At 41.8% G+C, this 21,078-nt stretch overlaps 1 protein-coding gene across 1 annotated transcript in view; it reads right to left on the minus strand.

Moving 5' to 3' along the window:
- The window catches only part of adarb2 (adenosine deaminase RNA specific B2 (inactive)), a 63,872-nt gene that overhangs the window by 23,271 nt on the left and 19,523 nt on the right, over window positions 1-21,078 (minus strand). Inside the window, exon 3 of the mRNA XM_072378297.1 lies at window positions 8,700-8,814. Within this exon, the coding sequence (XP_072234398.1) occupies window positions 8,700-8,814 (115 nt within the window). The remainder of the gene's footprint in view (window positions 1-8,699; window positions 8,815-21,078) is intronic.

The following is a 21,078-nucleotide window of genomic DNA, read 5'->3' on the forward strand; positions in this document are numbered from 1 at the left end:
CCTTGGCTGCTACAAATCTCTCCCATCGCCTGAAATTCAGGCTTCGCTGGCTTCTGGCAGACCTGCAGGCATCGCCGGACCAGCACATGAGCTTTTATCAGCCTCGGCCCAGATGGCAGTGCGGCGTTAGAGTCCTGACACCTCCACTGATGAGGAGAAGGAAGGAGGGCAGGGGGGAGAAAGGATGGGGGGGTGAGGAAGCTGGGTGGTGTGTATGTGTGTGTGTGTGTGTGCAGTTAAGGAAAAACTAGCACAGGGATGATGGAAGGAAAGTCTGTGGAGAGTGGAAAAAGTTTAACTTCTACTCTAAAAATTAGAAAAACTTTACACCATAATAGTTTTAAAATTTGCATTTAATTTGAGCACAAACTGTAAAGAAAAATGCAGGATTAGTAGTCTGAATCAGAACACGAGTAAGAGAATCTCAGTAAATCTTAGTAAATCTCGGTAGCTGATCTCTTTAGGTCCTGTGGGACAACAGAGGCAGGAACTAAACACATCCAACAGCTAAAGTACAACTCGTCATCCAGTCGGCCGGATTTAATTCCAATATTCACTCTGCTGTTAGCTCTCTGTTTTGGTCTCCAGTAATCTTAAGCTTGTTATACACTGTATAATACTGAAAAAATGATCCGGCTGCATAAAAAATCGTCCCGCATCGGCGAGAAAGTACACTGGCTAGTTTATGTCTCTTTACACTTCGGCAACGCCAACTCCAGAGCACGGACAGCGGCCTGTGAAATACCGTCCGAGGAAAGTATAAATAAAAAGGCAAGAATGTCTCTGTTACCTTTACGATCAATCACTAATGAACTAAGCCGGCCTTCGCTGTTCACGTAGTTTGTATGGTTTGATTCAGAATGGATTGATGCCATTAAAAAGATGTCCCGTTTGATAATGGATCCGGTTGACTGTACCTACTGGGAATCAAATGCTTTTATGAACTCATGCGCTTTGCTGTATACACAGCTTCAACAGCTCATCATCCCATGTGTGCTGAAGTTTGAAGTGATCAATCAAATGTGCCAAGATGGTGTAATATCCCTCCTTATGAGCCTCAATCAAGTAGATTATAGATTATATATGACTATGCAGAAAACATAAAATATTTATGACAGCAGAGCCCTATAGAAATCTCTATATCATGAGCTCAGCTATTAGCATTCCCTGTAAGCAATGCCCCCCAATTCCCTCCCGGTGATAAAGCAAGTGCAAAAAGGTAACAGACTCTCCCAATTTTATTCTCCTGCTTTCCCTTGCCGTTCCACTTTGAGATTGTTTAGATCAATTTTGCAGTGGATAATTTCTGCCGCGCTGCTCGCTACCCTCCCATGAAATTGGCACTGAGGTTGCCTTCAGTTTGCAGGAGAGAGCAAAGGAGGAGCAGAGATGAATGAAGGAGAGAGAAAGAGAGACAGCCAGAGAGGAAGGGACAGAGACCCACAGGCGGTGCGCTGTTTTAAAAGCAGGAATAATCAGCTGCATCACAGAGACACAAAAAAGGGACTGTCAAAGGGAACAAGGTAGAGTAAAGTCAAAGGCCTGGAGCTCTTCACACACAAATACATCTGATGATTACTGGTGATTCAAAGATGTCACACCGGTGGATAACGGCACTGTCAAAACGCATGTACATCATAGACTCAGACCTGGAACCACTCACTATGGCAACTGCACTATAATGTCAGAGGCCTGTCGCGGGAAGACAAAGCACAAACCTCAGATTGTAAACACACTCTCTGACAGCATAAAGAGCTGAGACTTTGACTTTTTTTATTCTTGCCAGGAGCACAGAGGTGTTTATTTAACGCTCTATTTTAATAACTGTTCCTGAACTTGGCAGCACCGAAGTGGAGGTTAAAAGTGAGGGAGGAGGTGTGGTAACAATCAAGCAAAGCTGTGCAATTTCCCTGTCAGGAATTAAAGGGAATCTGTGCAGTCGTTGCCCACCCGCCTGGTCAAAAGAGTGAGCAAATTGCACTCATATTCAAGTGAATAACAGCGACATACAGTACTTCTCAGTACATACAATGAGCAGAATTTCTCAGGCCAAGTTCAAGTTATTTAACTCCATATTATGTTTAGCCATGGGGATTCTGGGCAAAGCTTTCGGGGCCGATTCAGTCCACACAGCTCCGTTTGAGCGCTGTGGCCCGCTACCTTCTTAAAAGATGCCAGTGGGCCCACTTTATTGTTCATGGTCTGTGTTAACGCCTGTCTAAAACACTTCTTTCTCTTCCACCAAACTATGCCCCGCTCACCGGTACTGTGCACCAGTCGTCGCACGTTGTGCCATGAAATCTTAAGAAAACCATGTCTTGTGTCCTCTTAAACAAAGCGGGTCATCGTGACCTTCCACTGCAGCTGCTCTGAGAAACGAACGACCAAAAAAAAAAAGGTAGAGCCGCAAGCCTACAATGAACAGCTCCTCAGCTGTGAGAGGAAAATCAGAGCTGGGTGTATTTTTTGCTGAAGCAGTTGTTTTTTTCTTACATCAAAGTGTAAGTCAACACATTTATCAAACAGCTACAGCTTATGCATTTCCTCTGTGTTTCTGCTTAATGTTGTGTAACCCCCCCCCCACCCGAACACTGGTCCACCTCACTTGCTCTGCCTGCATGTTGGCAAAATGGCCTCTCACCACCAGGCTGCACCACACTACATTACACAGCCCTGCAGCAGACTGTGAGCCATTTGTTCAGGCTGTTACATCGGACAGCCTCACCTAAATTCAGATTTTGGGTTAGCTTTTCAGGCTTCTAATTCAAAGCGAGTGCGTAAACAGTGAAGTCAGCCGGGGACAGATGAGGAAAAGGGGAGCTTTAAAATCAGCTTCATTCAATATTCATTTAGGGTAGGTCTCAAAAAACACAGACATACCCTACAAAACAACTACTATTGTTCTTCCTTTCCGACCGCCCCTTCACTTTGTCACATACTGTTCCCCAGCTACACCGGGACCAACCCCCTTCTTAATCTCTTAATGCTGCCGTCAAATGAAGATGTTGTTTGAGCGCTCTCATTCTTAGTCACTCAGAACAGAGATGTGACACACAAGAAATTGCTCATCCTCCCAAACAGAATGCTATTATAACGAATTGATAATTTTTTCCTCATTAGACACGGGAGTGGGAAAGGAGTTTGTTTTAGATGCAGTCTTTAATTTTAGGGTGTAAATATCTGTTTTGCCAACAAATTATGGCCACACATTGCCAATAAAAAAATAAGGCGGCATATTTGGCTAAATCATTTGTAATATATAGTATTAGAAGCCCAAATCATGCTTATTTGCAGGTTTATCATTTTCTTTGGGGCTTGCACCAGGATAGGTTTGCAAGCTTTATTGCTTGAAAAACACATTGTAAAGTCCCGCATCACCTCCCCTTACTTTCGGTCCGAAACACTCAGTTTCAGCTCTTGCCTCTTTATAGTCCTCTTTTAAGAAAGGCGTACTGTAGTTTGATACCCTGATTTGTTGGTTGATTTGTCAAAAAAAGGCACGGAAGCAGCTGCCCACTGAGGTGAAACAAACTCGCCACTAGGCAGACGTTATGTGAATGCAACTCATGGTGACCTGGGCAATCGATGGAAGAAAAAAAAATAAAATTAGGCATTTGAGTAGTTTAGGAGCAAAGTCTTGTGTGGAAAAGGATAACTCTGGTTCTGCAGATGTTTCACTTGTACAACAGTGAGACAGCGCAGTGAAAAGCATAACGTAATGAGCCAAATATGGGCTCTTTGAATGAAAATCATTTGTGAAAACCTTCAACAGACTCCACTTCAAATATCCATTCGCTTATAAAACAAAATTTCCAGAATTTCATTTGTTTTTCCGATCATTTTTGACAACCAAGTACAAACATGGGGACATCTGTGCCTAACACACAACATAACATGACTAATGAAGTCCACCTCGGCCAGCTACAACACTGACATGCTCCTTACAGGTTATTACATAGCTAATAACAAGCCATTATTATTATCATATACATTTTTGTTATATTTGCTCACTTTTATATGAGTGTTATATGAGTTAGGTGATTTGGTGGTTACAACTGTTGCTTCACAGCAACAGCACAATCTCAGTTGGGGGGGTTTCTGTGTGGTATTTGCGTGTTCTCTCCGTGCAGGCGTGGGTTCTCTCCATCTATGTGGTGCAGCTTCTTCCCACAGCCCAAAAACATGCAGGTTAACTGGTGATTCTAAATTGACCAGCGGAGTGAGTGTGAGATCTTGTTTGTCTCTGTGTTAGCCCTGTGATGGACTGGGACCTGTTCAGGGTGTACCCTGCCTCTCGTTTCCCCGGGCGATTTAGGGAGTATAAAAAATTGATAATTTTAGATGACATTAAATAGATTAGTTTGCAAAGGTAACTAAAAGTAACTGTCTTATTGGCTGACAATGACTATATGAAAAAAAACAAAAAACATCCATATAAATGAAATGACCGTGACATGAACTTTGCAATGATCCATTATAACAACTGTCAAATGCAGCTAACAGACACTGGAAGCTTACTAAAATCCCTTTAAACTCAGTGGCTCTAAAACAGGGAAAAACGTTTACTAATAAGCCAACTATTATCTTTAAGAGCCATAAAGCAGACATTGAAACATTTTCTTCTGAGGCAGAATGAGCTCTAAAGGTCTACTTTTATATGCCATTTATATGCCAACTCATTTTATATGCTGTTTAGGTTGAGCTCCATAAGTCCTATCTTTCATAATGTTCTTTCATCACAAGATGTGAGATGATTACACTGAGAGTCATTCAATTCCTGTCGTTTGAGTTGCAGAAAATCTCTGCACGAGCAGAGAGTGGGGGAAAAAAAACAACTTGGCAAGAGTGGAGAATGCACTCTGTTGAATCTTTATTAGCTTCAACAGGCAACTGCTATGAAAATACAAGGAGGGCTTTGTGAAATTCTCTCTGCTGCAACACACCCTCTGCACATCTCTGCTAATTTTTCGAACATTTTTCCTTCTCTCAGAAGCTGTTTTGTTGCTGGATGTGATTATTTAAACGTTACAGTTTGCAACGGCCGGAAAAAAACAGATAAAGAGCGGAGAAAAATCCCTCTTTGAAAATGGATATGCAGACTCTGAACCACAGCTTAACTGTCATTTGTAATCGACTTGTTTGAAACCCTTTTCTTTCATCTCTTTCTTTCAGTCCCTGTGGAATTCCTTCTCGATCTCTCTCATTGCTCTGCTCAACAAAAAAAGCCTAGGAGGAAGTTTCACTCATCACAAACACATTTAAAAAGAAAAAGAGACCAGGGAGGGGTGTTTGTTTGTCTTTTAGCATTTTTCCATGTGGATGATCCTGATTTTTCATGTCTCTGAGCACATCTGAACACTGTTTACCATCTCCAGACACACAACGCTATCTCAGATCAATTCAAATTAGATTTTCCACACTATTTGAGAGTCTGTGCTTCCAGTTTACTGATCATCTTGCAACTCTCAGCCCAGCGGTGAGGCTAATATGGCTCAGGTTGGAGCTCAAATGTCTCGGCAGGACCCCAGCAAGGGTGGGGGGTTCGCTGTCTATCTCCAGTTCAAAGACGGACCCTGATTAAAATTCTGCAGGCAAAAGCAGAGGCATGAGACACACAGAGACAGAGAGAGAGGTGGCGGGGACTCCCTAGAGTTCCTGTCAAGTTTGGTGTCTGCCTGCACGGACGCCGGCCACCACACCGCTGCTGCGGCCGCCGCCTCACTGTGAATACTTGGCAGCCCATGGTCTGGATCTTTGAAGATAACATATGCTATTAATAAACAAACAGAAGCAATTACTGGGAGGCAGAGGAGAGGGATTGGATTAGGTCAGGATGAGCGACGATCTCACTGAAGTCTAAACTGATGAGCTGCAGCACTCCAAAGACAGCAGAGATACCAATCCCTTCTCACTGACCCCCACACCCCCACAGCCTGCAGCGACACAGGGAGATAACTCTCCTCTGTGTGTGTCTGTGTGCATGTGCACACTCAAGCAATTGTGTGAGTCAGCACTCCACATGTGTAGAACTGTGTGCATTTTTGTGTTTGGTAATTTTTTTATAATATATGCCACAAAGAGAGATGGCTCTCTATTTGCCCCCATGACTTCGTCTATACTGAGTATCTCTCTGTGTAACATAGCTGCTGGACATTGTTTCAGTTTACATATGAGGAAGTGAGTGAAGCGGTGGGTGAACGGAACATGTCACACATCATCCCCCTATTCACAACTGACTGTCCAAAAAAGGCTAAATGTGTTGGATATGAATAATTTCTTTCATGGCCCGCTCAAATCCCTAGATATGTTAGTCTTCCAATTAACTACTAATTATCAACCGCTCTGGTATGAGAAACAATATTCCCGACATCTATATCACTCACCTTTATAGACTCTAAAAAAGGAAAATTGAAAAATATGAAGTTATTAATGTGTTGTAATTGTAAGAGCGCAGGGAAATCTAAAGAGTCATCAGGTGGGCACAGCCAAAGAAGATGTGCACCAGCTTTCCAGAACCACCTTTCCTCACATCCTCAACATGTTCGATGAAGGAGCAGCCTCACCTCTGCAAGCTACAGAACACCAACAGCTAATAAAATATTAATCCAGCTAACAGAGACAGCCAGCAACAGCAGCTAATACCAAGCAAGAACAACAACATAAAACAGCAAAACTAAGAAAAACATGTTAAGCCAACATGTACTGATGATGAACAGAAAGCATCAAGTCTCCTTAAGCTAACTGAGCTTGTCTGAAACATTACCAGCTAACACCAGTCAGTAATGTCTGTTTACATGCACAGCTAAGGTTATAGCTGGACAATGCCACTTTACTGGATAGTTCTTGTCTGACTATACTATCATTGGAAGGGTATCAATTTATTGACCAAAGTACTGCTTGCCAGCATTTGGCTTTTTGCAGAGACCAAATCAACGCGCAAACAGTTCAGCTAGTGGAAAACTTGTCCCATGCCAGGTGCTGCACGTGGACAGCTATGCAGTCCTGTACATTACATATATGCTGTATGTTTTACACTCTTTAACAAATGTGATGTCAGATCTTCTTCTTCTGTGTACCTGCTTCTTTTGAAACTTCTGGGTCAAAACCCAAGAAGGAGCTAGGTCAGTTTAAGTCCAACTAAATCGAAATAAGCAGGTGTAATTTGACTTTGAACTGCATTACCTTGGTGTGTTAGTCTGACTTTTAAAATTTGGATTTAGTGTGATTTTGCTCAGATTAACATGATAACATGTATTTTAAAACACGATAACATAACACGATAATTAAAATTTTTTTCAAACATCACAAAAACATTCTAACCAAGAAACAACATCTTGCTTGTCAACCAGGATAAGATGAAATACTGACACTGAAATGATCAAATATAGTGAAGATAGCCATGGCCAGTGACTAATGACAAGCTGATACAGTAATGCTTAAAGTGCAGGAACTCTGTAGAATTTGACTTTAGGTGGCATCCAAACATAGCTAAGACAACATTACAAAACAATTAAGGCAACATTTTATAGGCTGCTTGACCATATCTCTATTGAGAATAATGCACAGTTAAATGGGTGCTGTACGTCAGCTTGATCAGCTTAAAGGAGTACTCTCCAGAATAGCTTCCATTCTGTGATGTTTGTGGGTTTCTACAATTGAACTGTTGGGTTCAGGTCCTTCCACATCATTTTTGGTGCATTAAGATCAGCACTTTGTTTCACTGATTCCAAAACAATTCTTCTTCTTTAACTTTTCATCAATAAAACAAATTGTGCGGCCAGGGTTGTTGCTGCAAGACCTGCTTTCTGATTAGACTTAACTTGGTTTATCAAACCACGATGCTGCCACTGCCATGTTTCACAGACAGAATAAGGTTCTCAAACTGAAATGCAGTGTTGGAATTTATTTTCTTTCTTCTTTCCATCCTGCATCTGACATCGATGTCGTCTTTAGCAAAATGCTAATGAGCGGTAATGTTCTATTTGGAGAACAGTGGGACTCTATTTGTAGTCATAACAAGCACATTACTGCTGTTCAGCGCTCTCCTCATGAAGGATGCACAAACTTCTGTTGTTTCGTAGTGACCCCGTCTTACTGGTACTATAACTATGATAAGAGGAGGAGTCTCCTCAGAGTATGCTCCCGCATATCTGTTTGTCCGTGTGTAAGGACAGTGTTATTTGTGCCAAACGCCACGTGGAAGACAAAGATAAATGCGCATCTGATTGTTTCATGCTGCAGGAGCGCAGCAGTGTAAAACTCCCCTCTCTTCCTCACCGTCCCGTCGGTGTGTCACTCAGTCGGGTTTTAGATTAAGCTGATCTAGTTAAGATTCGCACTGTGGCATCTAGAAATCCTGTCAAAGCTGCCTGAGCACTGCGAGTCCAGCATGCAGTGGAGATGACTGACACTCACAACTATGTCTCATTCTCCTCGGAGACTCTGAATAGTCAATAATTCAGCAGGAAGGTACACTTTCCTGCACAAACGCAAGGTACAGCATGGAATGGAAACTCTGTCTGTCTTCCCACGCTCAGTTCATCATCTCTTTCACAATCTTGAATTCCCTTCCCATCTCTTCGTCTCGTACCCTCCGTTTCTCTTTACCTAGCCCCGCCACCTGCCACACTCACTCTCTCTATATTGCACCACCTCAATAATTCAAAGTCATATATAAAAGTCAATGAAATTTGCCATACCTCGGGTCATTACGATGCCTGCCAGGGATTTGTGTCGAGCGTGTGCTGGACTGCAGCCACCCACCAGCGACCGGTACTTCTCCCTCACCAAGTGGAATATTGAATCGGCAAAGTCCTGAAAAACACAATTGCTCCCTTAATTTCTACAAAAAAAACAATTTGCGGACACTACCTACTCGGTTTAGTTTTACTATGGAGGATTTTACCTCTTTAATTTGTTCAGGTAAGACAGACAAATGAACCTGCAGGTCAACTTACCTGTTTAAAAAAAATACATGAAGAAATCATTCAAACACTCTTGAAGCATCTCATTTGATGAGGTTTCCAAAACCAATATCTTTGAGTTATTATAGGATCAATGATAACTGATAGCCATTTATATGAGGACATGGTCTGCACACTCACTTTTTTAGATAGAGTGGAGATAAAGTATGCGCTCCTTTGGGCTCTATTGACTGTATGCATACATTAGTTAAATGGGTGCCCAAAATAGATAAACTGGTAAGGTGTTATGCTCTGGTGTTGTTGAATTAAATTGTTAATATGTCTGTAGAAGAAGTCCACTAGTGTCGTTTGTTCTGAACTTTTTCCTTTTAATAGTTAAAGACTACTAACATCTCACTTTAACATTTTGGGAAATGAAATAACTGTCTTTCTTTCTTACATTGCCATGTCTAATAACTTGTTATTATATACATAGTTTGAGCAAAAGTCTTCAACCATCCCTCATGTCTTCATGTCAGGAAAATTGAAAACAGATTTATTAAGATATGAACAAACATAAATCTAAATACAATATATCACAGGACATTGGCTGCCTTTTGGTTCCATTCTCTGTCAAGCTGATCCCAATGATGTTGATGTATGTCTCTGGGGAGGATTCATCACTCCATAAGACCTGCTGCCAATGATTGTCACTCCAGCTCTTGTTGCATTTGGCATACCTCAGCCTTTCCCCTCTGCTTCCCTTTCTTAAGAATGGTTTCTTGACAGCCACCCTTCAATAGGGACCATTTCTGATGAACAGGATTAATTGAAGGGTCAGATGCATCCCTCAGGTCCTCTGTCAATTGGTGGATTTTTACCATGTGTGAAGGACATCAATTTCTGTTCATCTACAGGTCTGACACTTCCCCACCTGTCCACCATCCTCAGATTTGTTTAAGGACACACTGCATATCACGCGGAGATATTCCAAATGTTCAGTTAATATCTCTTCAGGAAGGTTGAATCAAAATACTATCTTATGTCGGTTAAATCGGACATCTGCTGCAGGCTGCTTGTAAAATGATTTCTTTGCTAAGATACCTGTTATATCTAGGAATAACACTGGTTCATCTCTTGAGTTTGGAGCCTATTTTACTTTTAAGTGCTTTAATTAAAAGGAAAAAAAAGGTCAAGTGCAAGGACTGCATAGTCTGGCTTCTTGGAAGCAAATATAAAGAAATGAGGGGGTGGCTCAAGACTTTTGCACAGCACTGTAAATAATCAACCGTGTGTAATCTACAAGAATCAGGCCAGTGTGTGTGCATTTACATGATGACTGAGATTCATCAAACAGAACTGCAAATATGCCAGTTTTTATAATGGAATGACAGCATCAGTACCACATACAGTGTATCCCCAAGGTTAAGTTAACCAAAGCAACTGAAGATGTATAATCTATGAAGAGGAACTATGCCCTTGTGTGTTGTTGCATGCAGTTGGCCTGATTTCGTGAGTTGAGTTTAACATAAGACATAAACAAAAACAAGAAATGTAGCCCTCAGCAAGTGTTGACACCAACAGCATGAATGCATTGATAAATTTGCCACTGCACATAATTGTACATAACGCTGTAACAATTTCATGCACCCCACAGCCAAATATCAGGCTGCTCTTGTTAATAATCTCATCTGGGCCTGTTTGCCTTTAACCAGCCTTACAAAAAGTCTAACACTCTTCAAGTTAAGTGAGTTTCATTAGTTTATAGTTCAAAAAGACTAATTTGCTTCAAAGGGTTTATTTCTACCCATGGATGGCAGCAGTCAGGGGTGGAACAGCTGTGAAGCTTTAAACTGAGAGGACGGCGAAGTGCTGCTTTTAAGACTGGTGAAAGGAGAAGGAAAAAGAAAAGAAGAGCTGAACCCAGAGGAAAGAAATGACTGGACCTGGGAAAAATGTGATTAGATTATGCAACGAATAACTGCCTTCTCTTTAACCCTGCTCATGGATTACCAGCAAGAAGAGCACAGTTAAATCAGGTGCTGTAATGGGCAGGTTCATATTCTTTTTGAAAGTATTTCTCATCATGAAAGAGTGTGCTGACACTTCACCCAGTACAATCTCTCATAGTTTTCTCTCTTGCTTCACTGAAGTGGATAAACATGTTGGGCACTACAATCACATCGGTTTTTTCATTTCTTTCCCCATCTGCCATTTGGTGACGCTCTGAAAGCTTAAGCTTCCCTTGCAGAAAAAGAACAGCTTCCTGTTTCTGCTTTATGCTGTCTTCCAACTCTAAATCTGACTGCGTTTCATAGGATGATGTATTTCGATACAGAATGCCAAGTATGAGCAAAATTATATCCTCCCATTCATTCATCCCATTTACACCATCCTTCACATGGACGAGCCAGAAACTTCACACCAGACGTCCACTAAATTCACACTGCTCAACAGATGTAGTCAAGGCATGTGCACTTCATTCACACCCCTGTGAAGCTTTAATGCTCTTTACTCCAGCTGTAATTAAGGGCTTAGTCTCCAAGCTGCCTCCACACCAACTGTAAAGCATAAATGGATCACCGGGAGATGGCAACAGAGTGGCAGCAGAGTGGGCCTTTTTGGACAGATTGAGCCCACAGTAGCTAAGAGGACAACAACAGATGCCACAGCGACAGACGTACAGACTGAGGGAGGAGGAGAGAGATTAGGGGCGAAAAAAGATGAAGAGAGCGAATGAATTAGTGAACATATTGCACATTATAACCCTCATCAGAGCTGTGAAATACTCTCACAGTTAAGAACTGGCGGTTGAGGTGTTCACAGCTTGTGATGTGGTGGGTGGCGCGTGGGTCCATGTGTATGTATGCATAAGCACATATTGCTGCTCTGACACTGATGTCAGCCTAGAGGTTGTTTTTTTTTTTTAGAGAACTGAGCAGAAAAGCGTGGCGAGAAGTCAAAAGAATGAATGACTTCATCACAAAGCTTTGCAGCCAACACTTGTGTGTCAGGTCACAGCTCAGATGAGTGCAGTCATCTTTAACAAAAAGGCAGCTGGCGAGAAAGTTGGATAAAACGCTGCGACTTACTGCCATGTCTTTCAGTGGTGACTCATGATGTTACAACAACAAGGACAAAACAATGAACCATAGGGGTGTACCATAAAGCGAGAATGTTGGCTTCAGAGCCAACATTCAGAGTTTCCCAAAGGTGCTTTTCTTATAACCTGGCTAGATCATCATGGTAACCATAGTAACTTTGGCTGAACTCTTAACCTGTTCCAGAGCGGTTCATGTATCTGAACAGATTGTTAGATAAAAAGTGTTGTCCAACAGATGTATTTAAAGTTGATGTCTGACACTGTAATATCACTGAAAGTGCTTACTTGACATTTAATAAACCTCAGATTTTCAAATAACGAACTGAAAATCAATCATTTAACCGTCAACATAAAACGTAACCAGTGCGTGACAACTTTTAATCTATCAAATATTTGATCCTACTCGAATTATAATCCCAACAAAAAAATCTGCTCATTTCCCAGAACTAATATTTGAACTGAAGAAATACTTTAAATATCCAAACCAGCTGAGCCCAACATTGTGCCTCCGAAGAAGCTTTGCTGTTACAGTAAAACACAAAGTAGGGCTCTGCCCCACATCACCATGAGGAATGTTTTCAGTTGGTAAGGCAGACCAATATCTATGCGTTTATTTAATTGATTCTTTTTGGTCCCATTTTGCCAACAAGTCCATTCTACTGCTGATATTGGATATAGCATAGACTAAGAAAAATAATGAGTCTAGGCCTACATATCAGAGAATGTTCAATCAATATAATTTGCTATGATTCTGTTAATGAATTTTGTGATTTCCACATTCTTATGGGACCATGTCAGAGCTAAATATAGGCTACTTCTTATGAAGGTAGAAGTTAAAGAGCTTAAAGCACAGCTCTTATTACATAAATAGCAGGAAGCTATTACCTTGTTAATTTCCCCTCTTGTTTTAGGGCTCTTATACAACAACCAGTGAAGGGTTCCACTGGTTTCCATCTTAAGCCCCCTGACACAGGCACGTGTGGTGGTCTGCATTTTCCATTAAATTTCACAGATTTTTTGTAAAGCTAAATTTAAAAAAATGTCCACACAAGCCACAATATAATGTCTTACATTTTTCAACAACAACAAAAAAATGTAATGGTTAACAAGGATGGATGGCAAATTTTTTTTTACTAAAAACCATTTTAATATAAACTTTTTATTCGGTGACTCCTGATCACCCGAGTTTCCTCGACCACCTTTACTCTTGAAACAGTCTTCAGTCTGGACGAAAGCAGCTCTATGAGTTGAATAAATATCCGTGCATGTTACTGATGACATGTAACAGAACTTTGGTTGTAGGAAAAGAAAGAAAAAACAGTTCATGAACTAAACCATGAACATGCAGGCCAAAGCTAACATTTTTAAAAACGTGAGCTAATGCATACATAAAACTGTCAATGCAACACAGGCGATGTGGAAGTGACTCTTTCTGCCGTACATGGACTGATCTCCATGTGAATGTTAAATGTAACCATGGAGACCATTGACAGAGATGGTGGTGTAATGACTTATACTTTTGTTTTTTTTAGTTTCTTGTGGCACGTTCTGTTTGTACCAACTTTAAGTTTTTTGGTCGGCGCCTTCTGTTTTCTCTTGGACTTCTTTTGTTTCGCCTGAAGTTTGTCTTCACTTTGTGTCCTTCTCTTCATTTCACACTCCGCCTCATGACAAGTTGCAGCTCAAACAGCTAATTCAATTTTATCCACACATCCAATACGCAGAAGTTTCACAATCAGTCCGGGTGTGAAAAATTGTGAGGTGACATCGTTTTGGTAGGCAGTTGTTTTGTGTAGCGTTGCGTTGCATAATGTGGCGGGAACGGTGATACATGAGTTTTAAACTGTGTCGTCATACGGACAGGGTTTAGTTTTCCAACCCCAACCATTTCTAAACTTAACCATGTACATGACCCTAACTATTCGGGTTGGTGGGCGATGTTAAATAATCCAACCTACTCCTCCCCCTTATTAGGCATTTTTTGTCCTTGCCAAGAGTGGCAACTTCCAACATCGTTGCAATGCAAGCATCAACATCGTCACGTCGCGATAGGATTGGAAGCATTTCCAGTGGTGTGACAGGAACTTTATCACAGCAGAGAACTGAAGAAGGGAAACATGGCAATTTTATGACCCGTTACTGTGAAACTGCATTTTCTCCAGACCAATTTGTATATTTTACAATCCATCATTTTTGTCTTTAAAAGTCCAGAATCTATATTTGAACGACATCATTACCATAAGTGATGACAATTTTAATAATTCCATAAATTATTTTAGGTGCTGAATGGGTAATTGAAAATCAAATATTAAAATAATCCTTAGCAGCAACGCTAATATATTGTACATAAACACGGCGAACACTTCATGTGGCTATGAAGCAGAAGCCTGTAAGTCAGCCTCACGGCTTGGAGAGAAAACTGGACCTGTTTTGTTGCTTTTCTCTGGATTTCATGAGCCCCAGTGTTGTAGAATGTTCTGATTCTGTACAGCAGCATGAGAGGGAAAAAAAACGACAAAAAAAACTGCCTTGTTTTTTGTACCTGAAAGTGACATCCAATTAATTTGAACAGAATCCTGCTTGGCTTGGCAGCATCAGCTGGTGTCGGTCACAGTGTGAACCCAGAGTCAAGTCCTCCATCCCTCCTAAAGGCCTTTTCATTGATGACATTACTGAGGGGAGAGAAGGTGGCAGCTCAGAAAGGCCTTGAGAGCAAAGGTGGAATAGACCCTGGCAAACAGCCCAGCTTTTTGTCCCTCCCTCCTGTCTCCTCCTTCCCTCCTCTTGCTCCTGCTGCTCCTCTCCCCTTACCTCTCCCTGTCCCTGTCAGTTCATGTTTCCTCTCGTTGTCTTCTACTACTTGTCTTTTCATTCTTTTTCACCTCTGCTTCCTCTTTTCTCCCTTAAACAACCCTGCCTCCTCCTTTCCCTCTTCTCGCATTGTCAGGGCTCTCTGCTCTCGTGCAGGCTGGTTTGTGATAGAGGGCAGTGATGTGCCAGGAACAAGGAGCCACCAGTCAGTCAGTCAGAAGCTATAATTTTCTCATCCTGTGAATCGGAGTGAGAAAACAACATAATCCACCTCACCTAACTCAAATGGAAAGCAGGCTGTGATTTACAGCTGTGTTTCCCTTTAGTCTTCTCTGTTTATACCAGCTAATATCTTAGCAAATGCATCTGTCTGTACCTTTCTCCCCTGCCATTTTCCTTACACACATACACACACTCTCCTCAGTGGGGAGTTGAGTGCTACCTTCAGCGTGGGCCTAATGTGGCAGAAAAACGGGGCCAAGGATCTCACTCCTCAGTTAGACAGACCATCAGCGCGACCTGACACACAGAGAGAGGAGAGCCGGCCGGCTTCCTCTTTGATGAGCATCAAGGTTAGCCCCACTCCACGATAGCTACTTTTGGGAATTTGGTTCTAAAGGTCTGTTTCAGGAAAGTGATGTAAGCTCCTCTCAGAATACATCTCACCACAAACTGCTGTAGTGGCAGTTGCGTTACTCACCCCACCTGGCGTCTCTCCTGCATTAGTTCTGACCAATTTACCGAGCAATTCCTCTGGGTGTCCTCAGGGTGGAGAAAACAAGCAGCTGTAGTTATTTAGTAACTGCAGCTGCAACGGATGAGATCTACGGCAGCAGTGTCTGCACACATCAAGAGGAGGCACTGAAGTAACAGCAAAACAATAAATTTGATCTGCTGAACTTAGAGCCTATTCGTGAAACTTCATGTGTCTCGGAGAGGTCAGACAGCTCATATCCAGGAGATGAGCTAGAAATGGGCAGAAATATGATCTGGCACGCATATGAGCCATATCAACACATCTTTCAAATGTATATAATAATAATATAATATTTAATCTGACACTGTGAAACAAGATCAGTTGCCAGCCTACGGAAATATCATAAGTATGGTTTGTTATGAGTAATCATGGCAGCTGCAGTTGCAATGAAATGAGCAGTCATCTCCACTGACTTCAGCTTGTATGCCGTGCTGGTGGAGTATTCATTTGATCACTGATCATTTGTACAACTGAATGATCTGTGTGGGTGGGCACTAAAATGTTTATGTAATAATGATTCACCCACAGTTGTGGATTCATGTGTTTTAACCCTAACTGTTATAGCTACTAAATAACTGTTTTTAAACTTTACTCTGGTGAAAACAAACACACAAAAAAGTTTTTTCATTTTTATTTTTTATCTTTGTGGTGAGTCACCAGTGACATTATGAATTCCCCAGCCTGTTACCCTAATCCTAACACAGCTGAATGTCAAACCCTAACCTTTACTGTCAGCTTAACCTTATGCTAATTCTAGCCACAACCATAAAACACAGTTTTGACCCTCACAAATCCCACAAACATGTGGGGCCCAACATTTGGCCCCCATAGAACGTGTGTGTTGGACCTGGCTAGTGTAGTAGTAAGTAAACACACACATTCTCTAGATTTGCCATATAGAATGAGCGTGATCAGATCTAAAGAGCAGCTTCAGCCACAACCATAAATCACCCGTCTAATATTGTGCAGCTCGTGTATCCAAATCAACTGACACTTTGGGTTGGGGGCACGAACACAGCACCTCTGTCAGTGTCCTGTGGTGTGTGGCACCCGGATGCTGATGGCGGATCCTTTGGGACCCATGGGTTGCCTTGTGGTGACTCCATGAATTGGACATCTTCAGCTTCTCATGGATGCTCAAATTGATCAGGGTGTGGAAGGTTTGGAGGACGGAAAGCAGATCTTTACGGGGTGGCAAAAAAAACATGGTCTGTCCCCTCTCTGTCTGTGTTTGACTTACTTTAACATTCTTAGTCTGACCCATTACCCCTCTCACTCCTCAAGCCTAATTCATCACCAGTGACTCTAAATCATAGCCTAATTCCAAGCCAATCAGGATTACTGATGAATTTTAGCCTCACTGGTCAACAACTTAGGCTTGTTTTCGTGCTGCTTGAGCGGTCTCTTAACAGTTTTTGGAGTGTGGCGGGAGGCACCACCCTCTGCTGCTGGGTGCCATCATTGCCAGATGGGGTGCTAAGGTGGGAGGCTGAGTCGAAATAAGATGAATGTCAGAACCCAAGATTTTCCATCTGAACATAGCATTGATATCAGTGTTATTCACATCACATCTCAGTGGTTTCAGAGTTGTGGCTGATTGTTGCATGTATCCAGATACAGACATTTAAAATTTTGTGATTTTTTATGTAATTTTTGTATTTTCCAAAATAATGTGACTGTGTGAAGAAGAGCAGCAAGGACTAAGAACTGGGTCTGTGGTTAAGCAGTTCAAAACATTTTCATAAAAATAAAAAATCTCAAGGCACTGTCGGCACATTCTCCATCCATTCACACCCCCTTGCCTCCTCCTTGTCAAGCCTATCTCCCTGCCTAAAACAGTGCACCAACACCTTTCTCCAAGGTAATGTGGAATGTCACCACCAATCCTCCTGCTGTCTTTCCTCTGAAGTCAATATTGTGCCAGAAACACAAAATGTCAGCGGGGAAATTTTCTCTGCTGCTGCTTGACCTAGAAGTCTTTGCATGCTGGCAGGGGGATGGCATGTGTGGCCGTTTTCCGAGGCTGAACAAAAATGCACAAGTGTATAATTTATCGTTTAGCCTTACAGCCCTGAAAGGCAGAAGACTCCAGATCGACCACTGATTACATTTTAAGGGCCTCCATAACGTCTCCATATGCTTCAGCACGTTGTACCTCAGCTAATCTGGTGAAACGCATTGTGTAAACCTAAGACGGCCGTGATGAGAGTGTGTGTCTATGTGTGTACCTCCTCCATGAACATCATCGCCTGATTTTACCCCCACCCTCTCTGAAAAACACACACACTTCAACCCACCGCCCTCATCACCTTATCACCCGCCTGCAGAGCAGCCCAGGCAGCATAAAAATGGGGCCATGTCTTATATTTCTTTATAGAGGTATTTAACAATTCATTCTCCGCAGTTTTAATAGTGTCTGCCCTCTGCCTCGAGCCCCCCCACTTCCAGCCCAGCCTTTCTTCTCCCCATCTCTCGCCTGCCGCCAAGCATGAGGTTTGTGAAAATGAATATCTATTCATTTGGTAGGAACACTGCCTCGGGGGGCTTTTTAGATTCTAAAAGAGCCGTACTCTTCATGGCTTGTTTGTTCTTCATATGACACATAGCAAGACTCTCAATCTTTGGCTCTTGTTGTCCTCCAGATCTGTATCACAAGAGGAAAAAAATAAAGAAAAAACAGGCATGTCAGTGCTTGGATCTCCTTTCACCTGTCATTATGCTGTCTTGCCTGCGGTCAAAAGTAAAAAAAACTGTTGTGTCATGTGACAACAGCAAAGTGCAACCCAGAGAGCTTGAACTGTGTACAAATTCGTAGAGTGGGGTGAAACACTCCTGCACTTTGCCTCTAACCAGATCCAACCTTTTCTTGAGCTATGACCACATGGCCCTGCAGTCCATGGAAACACTTTTCACGTTTCTGTGCCAAACTTTTTTCCTGAGCAGGGGAGCCTTGTCAGTCAGATCAGGCAGCTGAGGTGCACCATGCGGCCACCATCACCATAACATGAGGTTTTCTCCCTTTCAAAGCACATGCTTGATGTCAGAGAGTAAGAACAAAGACAGATGAAGGAGCACACGATAGAGAATGAGTGACAGAGATCCTGCAATTGATTTGTCTTTGCCACAGCTCACCCCACACTCTTTACCCAGTGTGGCTGTGAGGGGGGAAGAAATGCGAGGCGGCACCACAGGTTTCCAGAAGCAAAGCAGAGCTCAAGCAGAGATTCCTTATTAGGCTTGAAATGGTGGAAACCAAGACGAAAGGACTGGTGCATGGAGGAGGGATCAGAGTCAAACATGTGCTACCTCATGAATGATAGCTTAATCTAAAAACCAAGGAAGATATGTCCTGATGTTGATGTTAAACATAGGAAGTGATCATTGTTTCCATGTTCTTCTCTTAGGACTGCGATCATTTCCTATGTCCCAGCTATTATGCAGAGATCGACCTCATTTGTACTAAAATATTTCACAATCACGAGCAACAGTTGAGCAATCCAGAGTGGATTATGTTGAATTTTATACAGACAGTTAAACTGCCATTGGGTCTGAATGGTATAATAGATTAGGTAGTCTGGATCTAAAGTTTTAGTACGGGGGTTTGTGATCCCTAGAAGATGAACCACAATGACTTGCTCAACATGGAGGTCAAACTTTTTAGGTTTTACCAGTTTACCTTATCTCCTAAAATATCTCTACATGTACAAAGAACATGGAGCGATGTTTTGGACCTCCTGGTCTTCAAGACGAATCAGACTATCAATACATGGATAACATTTTCAGTTATTGGAGAAATGTCTCAAAAAGAGTACGAGTGATTGCCATGAAATTTGGAACACCCTACATGGTCAATTCATGCTCCCAGAGGATGAGTTCTTATGAGTTGGGTCCTTGACTTTAAATCTAGATACTAGATACATTCTGGGTACATGCTGGACTGGAATAAAATTTAGTACAGACATTCATGATCCTCAGAGAATGAATGCTGTGTTGAAAGGTGCTAAAACTAGGTTGACACTTTTTATTAGTGAATGTATAATTTTATATAATTTTGGAGATACATTCATGTCTGACATTCATGTCATGACATATATCGGTAGCTATTTATGTACTAACCAATGTAAGTAGCTACTAACATTGATGCATGATGTAATCACAGGCAGCATAATTACATATACAGGTTCTGACAGAGAAATTTGCAAAATGGCTGCCCATCCAGCAGGGGATTATGGAACCTTTTTGGCTTTCTTTCAAGACCTGCCTACAGGTGCACTCAGGAACTGATGAAATTAATTGAATTTTTCTTTTCTTTTTGTATTTCCTTGTTGATTTCTATTTGGAATTGAGTTCCGATTCTTAACACTAGTCATTCTAGTCAAAATAGAAAGATTTCCCACTGCATGTTGTAACATGGCTTCAACAATGGCAGCTCAGCGTCTCTGGTGTGTGTTTTTAACTGGCTGATAGTCATGCTGAATTTTCCTTGAATTTATACAGGTATGTCGTAAAGAAAGGCAAACAACGGAGAGCCTGCTTAATAATAAAGTCTGGTCTTTCCACTTTTTTATTTTTAGAAACAAGATGAATGTTTTGCTAAAAATAAAACAAAGCAATATGATAAAATTGCTATAGAAAACAATTTCTATAATTACATTCAATAAGAAATAGTTATTACATTTATGTTGCTTTTTGCTCCAAAGATCCAAATGTCACAAAACACAAAAACACACTTTTAGTGTACCATTGTGAAGATATTCTCTTCCTGAATCTATCTTTCCAAATATGTAGAGGGCAGAGGAGATGACACAGAGCAACAGAAGAAAAAAAAAGTTCAGGGTGACAACGGATGGAGCGTGCCTAAGTTGTTTCCGTATAAATCCCCTCTGCTTAACCTCCACGATGAAGATAAAAGCAGTGATATGCCTGAAACGACTTAATAATGTCAGGCACAGTGTAAAACACACACCGGCGGCTTTATACATTATGCACCAAAGGCTAGCAGAGGGACTCCCGTGAAAAGATAACATGACCTACCCAGGAGAGAGAACAAGTGTGTGTGTGTGTGTGTGTGTGTTTGGGGGTGGGTGGGTGAGGGGGTTTTCAAGTACGCAGACACTTAAAGAGAAAAAGAGCCTGGATGGAAACAGAGGAAGAAGTGAGAGGGTCAGTCATGAGAATTTAACAAGAGTCTATCATCTACAGTACATAGTTGACTAAGGGAGGATGGAGGAGGAGGGGGGAGGCTACTCCAAAGGCCCCGGAGGGCTGTTCACACAACTCCCATTAATTCGCCAATGATTCAGCAGAGACAGAGAGAGACTGAGAGAAATCGGCCTCTTTGCTGGATCATTCGGGAGGAAAGTTTTATGTGTATGTGGTAGGGAATAATCTAAGAGTTTTAGCAGCAATGAACATCGTGCTTGAGCGATTTATTACACTCTTTGAAGTACACAGGGATTTCACGTGTAAGTGACTTCAGGGCTGATTGCCGCTGTGATTTGACA

Source organism: Leuresthes tenuis, unplaced genomic scaffold, assembly GCF_036924035.1.
Source record: "Leuresthes tenuis unplaced genomic scaffold, fLeuTen1.0.hap1 SCAF_24, whole genome shotgun sequence".
NCBI classification, from domain to species: domain Eukaryota; kingdom Metazoa; phylum Chordata; class Actinopteri; order Atheriniformes; family Atherinopsidae; genus Leuresthes; species Leuresthes tenuis.